The sequence below is a fragment of the Phaenicophaeus curvirostris genome, chromosome 7 (assembly GCF_032191515.1).
Source record: "Phaenicophaeus curvirostris isolate KB17595 chromosome 7, BPBGC_Pcur_1.0, whole genome shotgun sequence".
NCBI classification, from domain to species: domain Eukaryota; kingdom Metazoa; phylum Chordata; class Aves; order Cuculiformes; family Cuculidae; genus Phaenicophaeus; species Phaenicophaeus curvirostris.
In genome coordinates this window covers 15,332,335-15,348,697 of record NC_091398.1, presented here as the reverse complement: position 1 = coordinate 15,348,697, position 16,363 = coordinate 15,332,335, and the positions used below count along the sequence as shown (strand labels likewise).

The window sequence follows — 16,363 nt, the reverse complement described above, 5'->3', positions numbered from 1 at the left end:
CATGCGAACAGCGTACATCTGTAGGTACTCCTGGTAAAGAAAAAGCACTGCATCTCTAGGGAAATCCATTTGTCCCTGACCAGAATAATCCTGCAGAGCCCCAAACACAAGCACACGTCTTACAATACGCAGATGAGAGTCCCTGTTTTGAAAGGTGGGCTTCCACTACCTTTTAGGTGTTACTGAGCAGAGGCAACTTTAGGTGTTACAGAGGCAACTTCCTAAGGCTACAGTCATCAAACAATTAACTTCCTGTTCAAGCGTTGCCATTACAGTGGTTTCACTTGGCTGTGCATCATGTGCTGCAGAGGGAGGAGGAGAGAAGTTGTGTGAGCAAGTGAGGGTGCAGCCTGGCCCCACGGGGAAGGGAGGCTGGTGGCACGGGGCCCTGGGAGACGTGGCAGTGCCTCAAAGGGGTGGGGACAAGCCACCGGGCCCACCATGAGCACCATGCTCCTGGGGATCCTCGCGGTGCTCTGCTTCATCCCCACTGCTGATGTAACAGGTAACACCCCCCTTCCCCCATTTCAATACTTTCTGCTATTTTTCCTCACTTTGATCATCAGGGGGGAGAAGGTCTAGTATAGCTTTGAATTAATTTTGCACAATTTTTTCTGTGCTCGGATGAAAGGGGAGAGACAGAGCATGCTACTAAGACTGTACATGGATCAGCTTGATGTAACCAAGAGGCTGGTTATATTCTACCACAAGTATCCTTCCAAGATAAGACCAAAGCACTTTAATTTGACCTGGTTTTAGATGCATTTGGAAGTTGCATGCATAGATAGAGGGGGGTTATTTCACCTTTCCCCCAGCTTTACAAATTTTGCTCACAAGTGCCTTCGTCTGAGGGGCAGAGGAACTGAGCAGATCTGGTGCCAATGCCTCTCTTAGGGAAGTCACTCCACCACTCCCAAGTCTCCTCGTGTGAAGTTCCACAGCCCAGCTCGGTGTGATGGGCTGCAGAGCTGAGCCCACGCTCATCCTCACAGAAGCAGCATAAAGGAGAGCTGCATACTGAGCTCAAACACAGCAGGATGGGAATTGCTGCACTTCTGATTTTTGCATTGCTGAGCAGTTTACTAGTGTCTTTTTGAAAAGATCTTCAGCAACAAAATTTGTCTTTTTGTGATTTTGAAATCCTGAGTCTCAGTGAATCTTTATGAATCATAGAATGGTTTGGGTTGGAAAAGACATTTACGGGTCATCTGGTCCAACCACCCTACAGTGAGCAAGGAATCTTTAGCTGACAACTGAATCTTCAGTTGTTGTGGCAGAGGGTATTTTGTCTTGGTGCTGTCTTGCTCATGCAGTGTTCATATGTTCAGAATTAACAAGCCTTTCCAATGATTCCATCAAAATGCAAAGCAAGGGAAGGGATGATGGCTTTTGCCATGATGTTCTTGAGACAGACGATTTTTCAAACCACTAGCCTGTGAACTGTTTTTATCAGGTCTTCTCCAAATTCAGTGTTCTGTATCTTACAGGGAAGTTACAGATAGGAACAAAAATCTGTTTCCCAGTAGAAAACTCCTCACGCATAACATCTTTAAAGAGGTGCTCTTTCTAATATGAGAGATATGACCGAAGCTATTTTTAACTTGTTTCTGCCTTATTTCTCTATGATTATTTTCCTCAATGAAGGCATTGTAATTTGCATGGGACCATGATCTACATTTCTTTAAGAGATCTTGAGTTCTTCCTTGTTCTTTTCCCCTGTTTATAATTCTGTGTTTGCAATATCATAACTGTTTCCACAGTGGGTCCCTAAGTTGTCAGAGAAGACACTTGTTTCAGAAGGGATAAGTATCAGCAGTGGGTTAACAGTTGTAAAAACGTTTCCATGAGTTGTGAACAGCTTTTAAGCAGCAATGCTTTTGAATTGCAACAAAATAAAATATAGTATGTGGTTATTGGACATGGGGGTTATGGCATGACTCTATATACATTTATACACTTGCTTTGCGTAAAGAACTTGGGTTTCTCCAATAGCTTCACTAAGGCTGTTCAACTGCTTAGAGAAGGACAAGGCCACTTGCTTCTCAGGGCTCTCATCTTTTTCCCATACCTTTTCTCTACCTCTTCATTTTGATTGAAATGACTGATCTTTAATACATGGAAAATGTTAAGAGAGATAAAAGCCCTGGAGGACTTCCTTAAGCCACACAGTGTATTACAGGTCTTGGGTATTCTGTTTTGGGGAAGACAACAGAATTTGTCCTGTTCTGTTGCTGTCAGACCATACCATCAAGTGCTGCAGGTTGAATTTGAATCATGGAAAGGAACTTAAAAGATCAGTTTGTTCATTTTCCTTTTGTGGAAACACTAACATTTACAAAGTTTGTCCTCCCTCTTAGGTTTTGTTGGCTAAATAATTACCTTGCTGTGGTCTGTCAGAGAGGCAGCTAGATCAAGTTGCCTGTCCCATGTGTTCTGTGAAATAAGTAACGTAAGAGGGTTCCCACTGCAGACTACCACCAATGACCTTGTCGTTCTACTACTCATGTAACCTTCTGGCTTTTGGTCTCTGGGTGTTAAAATCAACCTTTAAGCCACGAAGGTTATCAGAATGCAGAAGGTGTAAGAGGCATGGTTAGCAGAGGTTAGGATGACATCAAAAAATTCTTGTTGAAAAAAAATCACAAACTGACAAGAAACCCCTCTGTGTTCACACTGGGTTTGATTAAAGCCAGAGTGTCACCTGGGTTCATGAAGTAGCATGTTCCCTACAGCAGTCTCACTGAAGTAGGAGAGATCAGCAGAAAGCCAGTCTATCACAGCTAGAAGGGGCAGGTCCCTCCAGCTGCATGTTACGCACACAGCCGGGTGACCTAAAACCAAAGTAAAAGAGAAAGACCCTTGTACCATGGAAAGAAAAGCAAAGTTAATTCAACAACAGACCACCAGCAGCAAAAACGGAATAGCTTTGCTTACAACATAGCTGTGTGTCTTTCTGTTTGTGGATTAAATAAACTCCTTTCAGATTTTCCCCTATCCCTCCCCAGAGCATACTAGGCCATTTCTTTACTGTGATTACAGAAATCCCAACTTATCCCAGATTCCTTGCTCTGGCAAATAGCTCCTTGAAGTCAATTGTCATGGAAAAGAAAGAAAGGAGAGTACAAAATAGTTCTAGCAGAATATTTTTTTCCAATAACTGATGATGATTCATGGAAAGTTCTGGAAAAAAACACCTTAAAATAGTTATTTTCCATACTTTGTCGTCTCTATTTCACTTTCTTGGCAAATAAGAAAGAAAGAAAAAACTTCAATTAAGTTTTGCTTGCATTAGGTGTTCATGATCAGAGTCAGTGTTTTGCAGATATTACATATGGCTGGTTTTTTTTTCACATTGCAAAAAAGCCTCGTATATAATTTTAACAAATGTCTAGCATGACAAATAAGTTATAAAAAAGCTTAACAAACATTTATAGATCTTGCACACCATTGCATATATGTCTTAAGATCCTGAGAAAGCTTGCAGCCTATACACACTGACTTAAGTGATTTTACGTTTTCAGATTTCATCACTTTTTGAAATGGTAGACAATGATTTTTCAATGACATTTTCTTGGCTGGATAAGGCAAAGATACAGATATTTATTACTATACAGCATGACTGAACGCAGCCCTGGAAATGGCAATCATAACCTTATTTAGGGGAAAGCATACACTAATGGAAACACATACTAAACGTTTCAGAGTTTCACCATTTTAACAATCCCCAAAAAAGTCTCTCTAAGGTCAAAAGCAGCCTCAGCCTACGTTTGCTCAGAATGCTCCAGATCCTACTAAGCATATAATCAAATCCTATCCAGATCACAAGTGAAATAAGGGATGTTTGGCCTTACTTTTCCTTTCCCGTGAAACTAACACATATTTTGGCATGACTGACTTTCTTCCATTAAAAAGTCCAAGTGTGAAGGAAGAGGATGACAGCGTGGCCTGTCTAACATGCCCACATGTCTAACATGTGGGGTCAGCCTGCCTTGCCCCTGCTGGTGTTGCAGCCCAACTGATTCACATGGTGCTAATTAATTCCTAGAAATTCAAAATAAAAGATCTCCCTCAATCAATTTAGATTTGAACAAGTAGAGCCCCATTGCGAAACTGTATTTGGGTGTTTGCTTAAATCGTGTGGGAGTAGTCTCCATTTAATGACCCACAAATAAACTTCTTCCCACTAGTCAGCCATCCTGTATCCCAGCCTCAGCAGCAGCACGGAGCTGGGTTATCAACACCCAGTCTGCATATCAAGGCAAACAGACCAGCCACAAATCTGAGAGGCAGAAATAAGTTGAAGGAGCTTATTGTCTTGGGTGGGTGTATCAAAAGAGACTGGTTGTCCATTAGGACAATATCATGGCAAGGACATAAATAGTCCAAAGCTGCTGTTAAATAGTGCAAGTCAAGGCACAGAGCTGTGTACTATACAAAAGAAATTCAGATTGGCTGAAAACATTAAAAGGTGGGGGTAAGTCGATGAGGTCTGCAGATGAGTCTAAATAACATTTGAAGGTGGTCACTCAGTGATGAGATTTTCAGTGTTCTTTGTCTTTCCTCTGGCCATAGCAAAAATATGATCAGTCTGAGCAATAAACATCTATTAGTTTCCTGTAATTACTTGCAGTGAAAATCAGGCATGCGTTTTTCTGAAGTGTAATGCTTCTGCAAGTGTCTTTCCAGGATGCCTATTCTGGTTGTAAACTCTGAGACAGCATAAGTCTCTTGTGAAGGTGTGTTCAGTCCCTGTGACAATCAAGGTTGTAGCGGTGGGCACTATTGCAGGGCAAATCAGAAGAATACCTCTGTCTCAAGTGAGACGTGTAGCACTCTGCTGTGCTAAACGTAGAACAATTCTACTGCAGGCTTGTACGTTGTCACTTGGGCCAAAGACCAGTTTTCTGGCTAACAAAAATCCAATCAAATACCTTGCATGAAGGGGGGAATCCAAACCTCACCCTTTACTAAAACACCTTATAAGCGTACGTGAGAGCTTTTGTTGAAAAATGCTGATTCGATGAAACTGAAATGTTTTGCTGAAATGTCTTCATTTTGATGAAAATTCACCACAGGCAGCATCTTAAGTAGAAACCTATGTCGTCTGTTACTAATCTGTCGCTCAGTTCCAGGATTCCAAGATCCATGTCTCTTTGTACTGGAAAGCCTGGAAATGCTTGCCCTTCATCAAAACAAAAAGTTTCAGTGGTTGGGTTCCCTGCAAACATGGCTTTTCAGAGCTGTGACAAGCTCTGCTCCACCCCGCATGCTTTACTGTGTTGAACAAAGAGACTAAAGGAGGATGGACTGTATTCTTTCTTTGCTAAAGATGTGCAGTAGAGCATTCCCTGTCTCATGTCTTCCTGCTTCCATGAGAAGAAAGGGCAGGTAAACAAGATGTTCAGTGAGAAAATGAACTTAAGCAGTTTCATGGGTTGGGCTGGTAACTGGAGAACCTACTAGCTATGGGCTATTTTTACTGCCTACCACCAGTCCTGGCCATCTCATGCATCTCTGTGTTTACTGTACTCCTTGGATAACATTCATCCCAAAGGAGTATCCTGCTCAAGCTGTTGGGGTATTCCATCCTTTTGTGCAGGCGTGAACACACCAAACATAGCCATTTGGTCCTAAATATTGTTAAACACAGTGATACTTGTTTTCTGGGCATTCTGGATCTGGCCTTCTTTCCCACTCCTTTTCCTTTACTAGGGTTTTTTAAGTCTTGTCACATGTATTAACTAGGAAGAATATAGCTTTTGTAGAAGATTTTGAGGACAACAGATACAACTGTCAATCTCACAACCTCAGCAATTCTCAGGCATCTATTAAAGGCTGCTAAGACCTCACATGAGTTGAGCTTGTATGAAGACTTATGCAGTCATATACACACACAAAAGGGCCATCCTTAATTCTCGCAATTCCCTAGCTTAAAAGCCAAAACTTCCTTTCTTTTACTTATGGGTCATCATTTGAAAAGCAGGGCCTCATTGGTACAGGATGATTTTTCTTGGAAGAAGTCGTCTTTCTGCATAGTGCTTGCAGTGTTTGATTGTTTGGCAGATGGTAGCACAGAGGTGTACATGTCAGAAACATTTCCTGTTTATGTATCAGTCTGGTCAATCCAAATCGAGTTATACCTTTATGTGATGTTGGTTTTTGCAGGCCATTCAAATGCTAAGTGCCAATGCAGTGTCAAATTAGTCAGGCTCTTAGTCCTTTGAGAGATTAAGAATCTACTACAGCTGCTAGCTAGAGAAATTACTTATTTTACACTATAATGGCAGCAGTTCATGCTTTTTAGTGTGCATAATCCAAGGTCCAAACCCTTGAAATAGTTCAGCAAATTCCATGTGCAAACTCTTCAAGTATGTCCTTGGATTAAAAAAGCAAACATATAAATAATATTTCCTTATCTGACTGCTAAACCAAACCTTTAATTCACAGTATTTTCACTCCATAAAGTCCCCTGGGAATCCGCTTGCTAAGGAAAGGATGGGCTAGGGTGGCCTTACACATACACTCATGCACACACATAAGGAGTAGATTTCTGAGCCCTGATGTTAAATCTGGATGATGTGGGACACTCACTGTACTAGTGAACTGACTCTAAAGAAAAACTGTCTTGACCTCACAGTCTCCCCTAGTGACTATGTAATTATTTATGTAGAGGGGGATTGCTGCAACAAGAGCTCCCGTGAGAAAGTGCTTCTGCAGCTTGGTGGTTAGGTAGGGAGTAGTAGTAGGGAGTGTCAGCAGAGAAGAGATATGGAGAAGTGCACAGGAGGACGTGTGGTTCTAAAGCCTCATACTGTATTTCATAAACAAGTGTTTTTCTCACTTTCTCTCCTTCCCTCCCTTTCAGAAAACAAGATTTTAGTGGCTCAACGTCCTTTGCTCATTGTAGCTAACAAAACTGCAACTCTAGTCTGCAACTACACGTACAATGGAACAGGAAAGGAATTTCGAGCTTCGCTGCACAAAGGAACAGACAGTGCACTTGAAGTTTGTTTTGTTTCATGGAACACAACCGAAATTAGCCGTAATTCAAATAAAGAATCCAACTGTGAGGGGATTCATGAAAAAGACAGAGTCATCTTCAATCTTTGGAATATGAGTGCCAGCCAAACTGACATCTACTTCTGCAAAATTGAGGCCATGTATCCACCACCGTATGTCTGCAATGAGAAGAGCAATGGGACCGTCATTCATGTGAAAGGTAAGATGAGGAATCTCTGTAGGCCAGTGTCTTCTCCATACGCAGTCCCTACACGATGGCTCGAGGCAGTTTGTTTCCTTAAAAACAAATAAAAAATACTAGGTTGCCTGGTAAAACTATGTTCCTGATGTCCTGCAGAAGACACCTTAACATGGTGACTAACACCAATGTGCACTGGAACAAGGAATAAATAAGAAGAGACTGAGGATTTTGCTTTCGTGTACTTAAATTTTTCTTTGTTCTTTCCCTTAAAGAGACACCCATCCAAATGCAAGAGCCTCAGTCTGCAATTCCGTTGTGGATTATGGTGGCAGTAACTGGAGTTCTTACTTTCTACAGTATGCTAATAACCACAGTTTTTATTATCTATTGGGTAAGAAACTATTTTCTTTGCTGTATGTATTCTTTGTCCCTAGTTAATTTCTCAGGCTATAGTTGGCATGTTTCCTACTAACTCACCCATACCCCTCATTTCGGGATCACAATGCTCCTTCACCCCAGCTGTCTGTGCATACCCATGCTATGTCCCAAAATAGTTGAAACACCAGATGCTCTCCAGGTGGGCAGTCAGGTCTCTGCAGCAGAGTCCTAAAGCAAATAGTAATACCATGGTGCTGGCAGTGCCCTGCACACCCGCAACACTGGGACACTGCCTCTAACTCTGCCAATTGTCCCTGTCAGGGAAGTCTAGCACTACAAGCATTCCTGGTAAAACCCTTTGAGCTGATACTGACAGAAGGAGCTCACCTACAGTAAAACAACCTTTAGGGAACCCTCATCTGGCCCAAGACCATCTGCACCGATGTCTTGTGCCTATCCAGCAATTCCCTTGGGCACCCACTGTTTCTGGCAGCTTGACTGCAAGGGAACAGGAGCACTGTGATCTCAGTAGTCCCTCATCTGCCTCTGTCCATTAACACTGAGAAAGCTGAGACAGTCCAATGGCTCGTTATTTTTGCTTTCTAATCTCTCTGGAGAGTTGGCTGGCCCAGGTCCCATCCAGTTCTGCCTGTTGGAGTAAAGAAAGAGTGAGGCATAATGCAGAGGCAGCAGAAGGGCAGTTTCCTACACAAGTCTTAGGATCATGTTCTCCCAGAGCTGATTTACGTTTTTTACTTCATGTGGGAAAGACTTGAACAATGACTGTAGAGAACCCTGTTCCTTGCACTCTGCCTTTCCCCTGTATCTTTGTCATTATAGTGATTTTCAACACATTACGAGGTAGCCTGCATAAAGGGCCCAGAGTCCTTGACAGGTTAAATGTTGTGTGTGTATAGAAATACACTGTCACTGCTAGCTGAAGCTTAAGACCTGTCAAATGTTTCACAAAAATACACTCGCTCAATATGTGTCTGTTTCTAATGGAAAACAATCAAATGGGGCATTGCCCTAGGAAAATGTAAAGGCAGGTTGAGCGCTCCTTCTTTGTGCCTGATCGCAGAGGCTGAGTCCTAGGGCAGCTGAGAGGATTTCAGCAGGCGGCTGCTGGGGTTTCAGCACCGTGCTACAGCGGCTGGGCCCTGATGAGGTACTGTGTCTTCAAGTCTTCAGTTTAGAATCTGAACCATTTTCTCTCTGCAACATTTGTTTTGTACCTAATGGCCACACACCTTGCTGCTACCGTGTCTGCCCCCAGCAGGAGTGACAGGGCTGCACTGCGATGAGCGCTGCTTGCTGCATCGGTTTTACCTGCTGTTATTGCTGTTGGTGGCATTCTGACAACGTGAACTCTGGGTGTGGATGTATTATTCAGTGTTGCTGAATGTAAATATAGCTGCCTAGAAGACATTGTGAATTGTAAAAAAAAGGTCCTAAAATATACTTGACAGCCATGGCAAGCCTGTTTCACTTGAGTTCCTGAAAGCAGCTAAAGATTTGTCTATTTTCATACAGTTTTGCCTTCCCTGGAGAAAGACTGTTTTCCTCTCTGAAAGTAGCAGTCTTTGAACTGTTAACAGTCCAGCGTTCACTCACACTAGCAAAATGTCTTTCTCCCATGCAAAATTACCTCTTAGGTGAATTAAAAATCCTACGTTATGAAAATGAACACATACAGGTAAAGCTTTCATATCTAATTATTCACATGCATTGACCGCAAATGGCCGTTTGCCCCAGCATACACACAATACTGGAATCTTTATGCCCACATTAAGTGGTACCTAACTTATGTTCAACACCTTGCATGTATAGAATATTAATATAAAAAAGCTTAAAATGTTTCATGGTAATGGCCCCACCCTGCACATACAGCATAATTCAGCCATCAGATTTTCTAATGCGAACCCCATCTAGTTCCACAGCCCCACGAGTATAACTGCAGCATATATGGATATTTATGTACATTGGAAGGAGATGTCAGTAAAAAGGAGCTTGCAAAAGAAGCTGTGACCGGTATTAAGGAAAAAGCATGGAAGTACTTTACCTAGCTCCTGATCAATAAAGCCTTAAGCTACACAAAACCACCAACTTTGTGCACAGCCTGCAGCAGTCAGAGGTTCAAATGCTGCTCTAGCCACAAACTTCCTCTGCAATTATAGACAAATTACTTCACCTGTCTTCTGCTACTTTTATTTCTGAAAGAGGCAATGGCGACTTTGTCTCACCGGGGCACAATAAGGCAGGAATGCAACAGTGGAAATGAGACTTTTGAGGCCAAGAAAGTGAGACAGATAAAAGATTACCATCAGCTCTGATTTTTTTGCCCCTTGAAGAAAGGCTTTGAACAACACATACATTGTGGGTTCCTGCTGTAAATGGTAGCCAAACCATGATACACACAGCCAGGGCTGATTTTTCCTGCTCTTATTCTGTTTGAGTTAATTTCTTTTTTCCTCCTAAGAAATGAGGACAGCCTTCACTGCTCAGACTGTATCGCTTCTGCTGAGTCATTGCGCTACTGAGAATTGATGGTTAGAAGCATCGGTTTGTATCCTTGGTTTGCAGAATTCCTTTACTTGAAGAACTAACACTGTAAATCTCTTAGCAGATAAGCTGGAGACTCGCATTCAGGCTGGGCAAATTCCACTGATTATTTTATAAGAACATTGTTCTAATTCTTCTGTAAATGTATTTAAACCTGTGACTACCTTATAAATATGCCTGCCTCACTGAACCAGGACCTAGGGCCAGAACTGCCAGCAGCTAATATGAGAGCTGAGTGAGACAATTTATTAATTCAAAGAAGGAAAAAGTAAATCCATTATTAACTTTTATCAGATCTTATTAAGAGTTAGAACCCCTCTTCTCAAAGGTTCCCTTTGCAAATCTTCACCCCAGGTGGGACAGACTAATGGCAGAAATTTTTTCACACTTCTCTTCCCCCTTCTCGCACAGCAAAAATCCAAAAAGAATGTGTACCATCAGAGCGACTACATGAACATGACTCCCCGGCATCCACCATACCAGAAGAACAAGGGTTACCCATCCTATGCGCCAACACGGGACTACACCGCATATCGGTCCTGGCAGCCGTGATACCTACCAGCTGACCCACCAGGAGTCTCATGTGCTTCTAGGTAGTTACTTTGTCTTGGACACAGAAGAACAGCCTCTCATTTTCTCATCATGTTTGTCATTATTGATCATGGATACCTACACCATAGCAAGTATTGGCTGAAGTTTGATATAATATACTAAAAGAAAAAGCAGACAAACAAGCTAACCAACATAAAAAGGGTGGGGAGTAAAAAAGGATTGTTCTTGATGACAGCTGAAAATGAGATACAGCTTGTGTTGAGGGTTGTCAGTGGGTAAGACAGAAAGATGGCATCACACCTTAGAGCTGGTTTCCTCCTAACACTTGTGGTTTTGCTCAGCTGTTGGGGGAACCAGAACTTCTGACCTTTCCCAATAACTGCTGCCTTAGCTTTATCCCTTAATATCCTTTCCTGTATGTCTAATCCTCAGAAACCCTTGTTCCTGTTAAGTATGGCAAGATGTAAAAAAAAATCATCTTTTCTTTCCTACAAGACCAGGGCACAATTTGAAGTTCAAAACACATACTTGAAAGAAAGAGGGAAAAGTCAGCCAGAAGGCATCCAAGCTATTATGTTACAGCACAAATGGGCCACCAGGACAAATCAAGCAGATAGATAGATAGATAGAAAACTACTAAACCTTCAATATGTGAGACCTTATATTGGATGCTTTGTAAATGTTTGCAAGGCCATTTGAAGTCATGACCAAGCAACTCTACAGAACGACAAAGTAATCAACCTGAAGACAAAATGAAGACAAGGAAGGAAAGGAAGAAATATCTGTCGTTGTCATTAAGAACCCCATTTCTGTTTTGTTTGCCTGCTACAATGAGGGAACAAAGTCATATGGGAAGCATTAGAAGATGCAAAGGTCAGATTTTGAAGAACGCTTTACTGTCATTTCTGAATTTTTGTTTCTATCCAAAAGGCATTCTGCTGAGTCCTCCTGAAAACTCAAGCACATCTTCTAGCAGCTAGGTGGTACCAGATCTGTTTCAAAAATGTGGGTTCAGTTATGAGCAACTGAGGATCACTTCAATTTTTTTCCCTTAAGTACCCAGTTTTTGGGGTGTGAGAGGGTCCTTCATTCCCACCTTCGTGAATTGGACCTGCAAGTGCTCAGCTGCCTGCAAGGACTGCTCTGGGCACTTCAAGGATTTTTGGGTTGACTGCAGGTTACCTTTCTATCTAAAGATGTTCTTCAGGAACACTTCATCCTGGAGTAGGACAAAGTCTTCAGCAAAACCTGCTTCATTCCTTCACTTAAGCATGTTTACATTTATAAGACATCCTAAACTGTAATGGGGGTCATCTTAACATAAAATCCTTTTTCATACTGAGGTGATGAGGTTTATTTTATAGGGACTACTGAATAAACAATTAAAGGAAAAATAAATACGTGTTCCCACCGTGAAATAAAATTGTAATTGTACAACATTTACATTCCTCCAAACTGGGATAAGATTCTTTCTCTCTTTGAGGGGACATGAAAAAATGAAGAGATGTGGAAGAGTGGCAACAATCTGCTTTGACATCTTAAGCAATGAAAAGAATCTTGGCACTTTCAAATCGGAAGTTTTATTTGAGTTTCCTGACTGGGCCCTAAACCATTCATCCTGAGTCATATCGCCACAAACCGTGTTCCTGGAGGGTGCTGTGCTGCATCTGGCAGCGATGAGGTGCCAGTGGCACCCTGAGGCAGGTACAGCTCTGCCAGGGCAGGGTGCAGAGCCCCCAGTGGCAACAGCAAGTGGGGCCTGAGCGCCCACTGCCATCAGGTAGTGCTGTGCATTTGGCACGCGACCACTGTCTTGGACTGAACAGACCCTGAGAGCTTTGCTCTGGGTCAGTCCAGCAAACCCAAAAGCTTGCAATTGGGTTGAAGAACTTCAAAAGAAAGTCTTTTTTACTTATTTCTTCTCCTTTCCCCTCACCACATGCATGAAGTCCCCAAGGCTGAGATTTCTCCACATACATTTTTTACTGTCTTTTCCTGAAAAGCCCCTTTCTGAGCCTTTGTCCTACAGTCAGAGCAGCAAGAACCATGTGCAGGGGGCAGAGAGGAGGGACCCATGGCAGCCCAGTCCCAGGTTGTCCCTCCTTGCTGGCACTGGCTGGGGGGATGCTAATGCCTTGCCACCTTCCTTCTCACTTGAAGAAGAGAAGTGGATGATCCAGTGCCAGGGGCATCCAGACACTCCTCTCAGAGAACAGCAGGCTGGGCACAGTCCTCCATCAGGGCACGGCACTCACCATGCTCCATGCCTTCTACCAGTGTCATCATTGTATAATACAACATTAACACATGCTCTGATTACAATGCGCTGTGAACAATCACATCCTGTATTGCAAAGGTAAGGTGAGATGGCAAACAGGCATTAAAAGCGTAAAACAAGATAAACATTCTTTGTTTAAACTGTGTATATGTATATATACTTAGATATAGATGTATCTATTTAATTATGGGTATATTCCTTAGATTTTTATTATACTTTTTGCAATCCCCTTTAAAAATTATAAAATAGATGCAGTAAATTAAATCCTGAATATGCATTGGGCCTGAGGCTAGCAGAGGAGAGTATTACTTTCTAAAGCAAATGTTGGTATAATTTGCTTTCCTTCCCCTAACACTTTTGTAATTTCCATATTTAAAACATACTGATAGCTCCAAGGACATGACACTGGAAAGTAAGTCCTAGAACATCTGGAACAATTATTAATTCATTTGACTGACCAAAAGTAAAGGGAGATACAGGGAAATATCCTAAATGAATAATAAAAAAAATGAGCAGAACCAGGACAGGAAAGGCCCCAGCGCTGTATAAAAATGGACATTGCTGTTATAGCAAAGCACTGTAGGGAGATGAATTACATACTGGTGGAGATGAGGTATTAGTAAATACCTTCTATCCACCACTGTAAGGGACTAAAAGAAAGTGTTTGCAGAGAAGCAAGTCAGTTAAGCCTGAAGTCTGGCTCTGCATATGTGGATTAGCATATACGACAGAGCAATCCTAATTTATTCCATCTGGTTTTAGGCAATGCGTAACATGCCAGGACAGCCCTGGCCTTCCCTGGCCCTGTCTTTGGGTTCTATGTGCTGTTTATGGGATGATGTCAAGAGAAACTTCCCTCTGTTGCTGCTCCAGATTTAGAAACTGGCCCTCATGGAGGACAGCAAGAGATCAGTAGAGTTTTCTGCCTTGCACACAGGTCTCAATTCAAATGCAAATACAATCCTGCCAAACAATGATTTAGATTTTCATCCTCCTTTCCCTCTCTTTTGGATCGCAGTGTCAAATGAACATCTGATCTGCAGTCATCATATCTGAATGGTGATCAACATATGTTGCAAAGGGTCAACCAAGGGTTGTGCAGTTCCAGGTCCCTGCATGCTGATTCCTGTCCTGCATGCCTTCAGCACAGCACAAAACAACAGCCTGGCCCTTCTATGCGTCCAGAAACCTAGCCCTGAGGAGATGAATGCTGAGGAGGCAGTCTGCTATCTTTGCAGTACATTGAACCTTCACTATTGGGATTTTCAGGCTTTGCTAAAGGCAAAAATCTCATCCATTCCTCCTATTTTGAATCCCACAAATTCCAATGTCCTCCTCATATATAAGATTTTTCAAAATGTCTCTTCTTTCTTCTGCAGCTAAAAACATGAACCCTGCATGTCTGTCAAAGAACATCACATCTTCCTTCTTTGCTCATCTATTTTACTTTCATTTCTATGCCATACTTAGCAGTTCAGGAGCCTATCCAATTTGTTAACCTCAGATACCATTGTGCAGCCTTCCACATGTACCCCTGACTAGTTATTTGCTTCACAAAGACTGTCTTGTATGCCGTGTACCTCTTCAGTTTGGGGTAAGGCGTTACCATCAGAGACTGTAGCCTTGTAGTGATTGATAGGTACTTGTTTTCTGTTTGAAGGATTTGGGGTCTTTGATTCCTTTGATTTTTCCCATCTCCTTCAGAGTGGGAAATCCACACGCCATGTGCTTCCCACAGCATATTTAATTTCTATATGTTTCATTTCTGGTGCATAGCAGCCTTTTGGCTGTTGCCAAGTTCATTATGCCTATAACTTGCCCTGACAGCAGAAGCAACTTCAGCAACTGATGGTATGTTTGATGCTAATAAATAACATGGTACAAAAAGCTTGAGTTACAGGAGCACAGAAACAAAGGCTTCCGTGCTAAAGATCAAATCTTTCCATTTTCATCAAGGCTTTTGCTGTGTGACTGGAAAGTATTTTATTCAAGATGAATCACAGACCAAGACACGATTCTGTTAGTTGCTCACGCTAACCAGGAAACAGGTTAGGGTAATTAGTACAAGATCAGCTTTGTTAAGATCCAATAAAGAGTGTGAAAGACTGAAAACAGCACTAGGCAGTAATTTGTAGCCAAAGTCAGTGCCTGTACATGGCTGAGAGAAAGAAACATTACAGGTTGCTTATCTTGATATAAACGGATTGTTCTTCACAAGTAGGTGCTTTCGTTAGAGCATCACATCACAGTCTGTTACTGTTCCAGCCCCAAGGGCATGCATATAGTTTGATGCGGCCGTTTTGGCTGACAAAGTATAGGAGGCTGCCAGTTTCATACAAATCCATTTGCAAAGAGACAAAATGTTGAAGGGTCTCAAATTCATGGTGAGTTTTTGGGTTGTTTTACTGGATCTCCAGGATCAAGGCACTGGTTCTTACTTTTTTACCCATTATTTTATTACTTGTTTGTTAATAAAAACATATATGTAACTTTATTTTTGGCACCTATAAACTTACTTAAAAACTTCAGTTTTGGGTAGTTGACTCCATGTACTTCATCTGACCATTGAAACATTGAAATGACCAGGAATTTTCAAGTGCCAACGTTTTCCTTTATATCATTATGTTGCCACAACATTCCTTTTACTCACTGTCCTTTTATTCCTTCAGGTGAACTATTTTAGATCAGGCTACAATGTTCTTATGGGCTGAAACAACTCTAGTTTTTCAGGAAAGACTACTCTCTAACCAGCAAAAACAAAGACGCAAATAAGCTATTTGTAACATGGTGGTTTCAACCTGGTAGGAAGATCAAATGGCCTTTTTACAATGTTCTTTTGCTCTAAAATAAAGAAGCTTTAGAATTACATACTAAAGTACCTTAAAAGAAAAGAGATCAGTCTGCAAAATCAAGAAATCAAAAGAAGGAAATGCCAGCAGGAAGCTTTCCTCTCCGGCCTCTCTTCTGCCCCCTTGTGTGACCAGAGCGGGTTTTTAATTACGATTGCAGTTTTTTCCTTGCCTACAGGGACTTTGCCTTCCAGTATGAGCACTCTCTGCGAAGAGATGCTAGTTGGCTCACTTGCAGCGAGTGCAGGGCTGCAGCAGGAGGCTCCAGGCATGGTCTGAGTGGACACTCAGTTGACAACATTGCAGGTAGAGTCTGAGTGGCATCTCAAACCCCTCATATGGAGAGCTGCAGCAGGACACAAACATCAATCAGGCTAACTTACATAATAGCTAAGTTAATGCCCCACAGCCTTGTCCATGCTCTGCTAAATTAAATCACTCTTTTGTGAGTCAGAACAAACTAATTTTCTTGCTATGCTTGCTGCCTGCAACAGCCCTTGGGCTACTTTAATCTTCAAACACCAGTGGTCAAGATGAGGGCTA

At 42.0% G+C, this 16,363-nt stretch overlaps 1 protein-coding gene across 1 annotated transcript; it reads left to right on the top strand.

Annotated features, from left to right (window-relative positions):
• The first annotated feature begins 289 nt into the window (after nucleotides 1-289).
• On the top strand, nucleotides 290-11,305 carry CD28 (CD28 molecule). The gene is made up of 4 exons (XM_069861780.1): nucleotides 290-505; nucleotides 6,866-7,219; nucleotides 7,474-7,592; nucleotides 10,553-11,305. Exons 1-4 carry the CDS (start codon nucleotides 442-444, stop codon nucleotides 10,691-10,693), a joined length of 678 nt encoding a protein of 225 aa, XP_069717881.1. The 5' UTR covers nucleotides 290-441; the 3' UTR covers nucleotides 10,694-11,305.
• The last annotated feature ends 5,058 nt before the right edge of the window (nucleotides 11,306-16,363 follow it).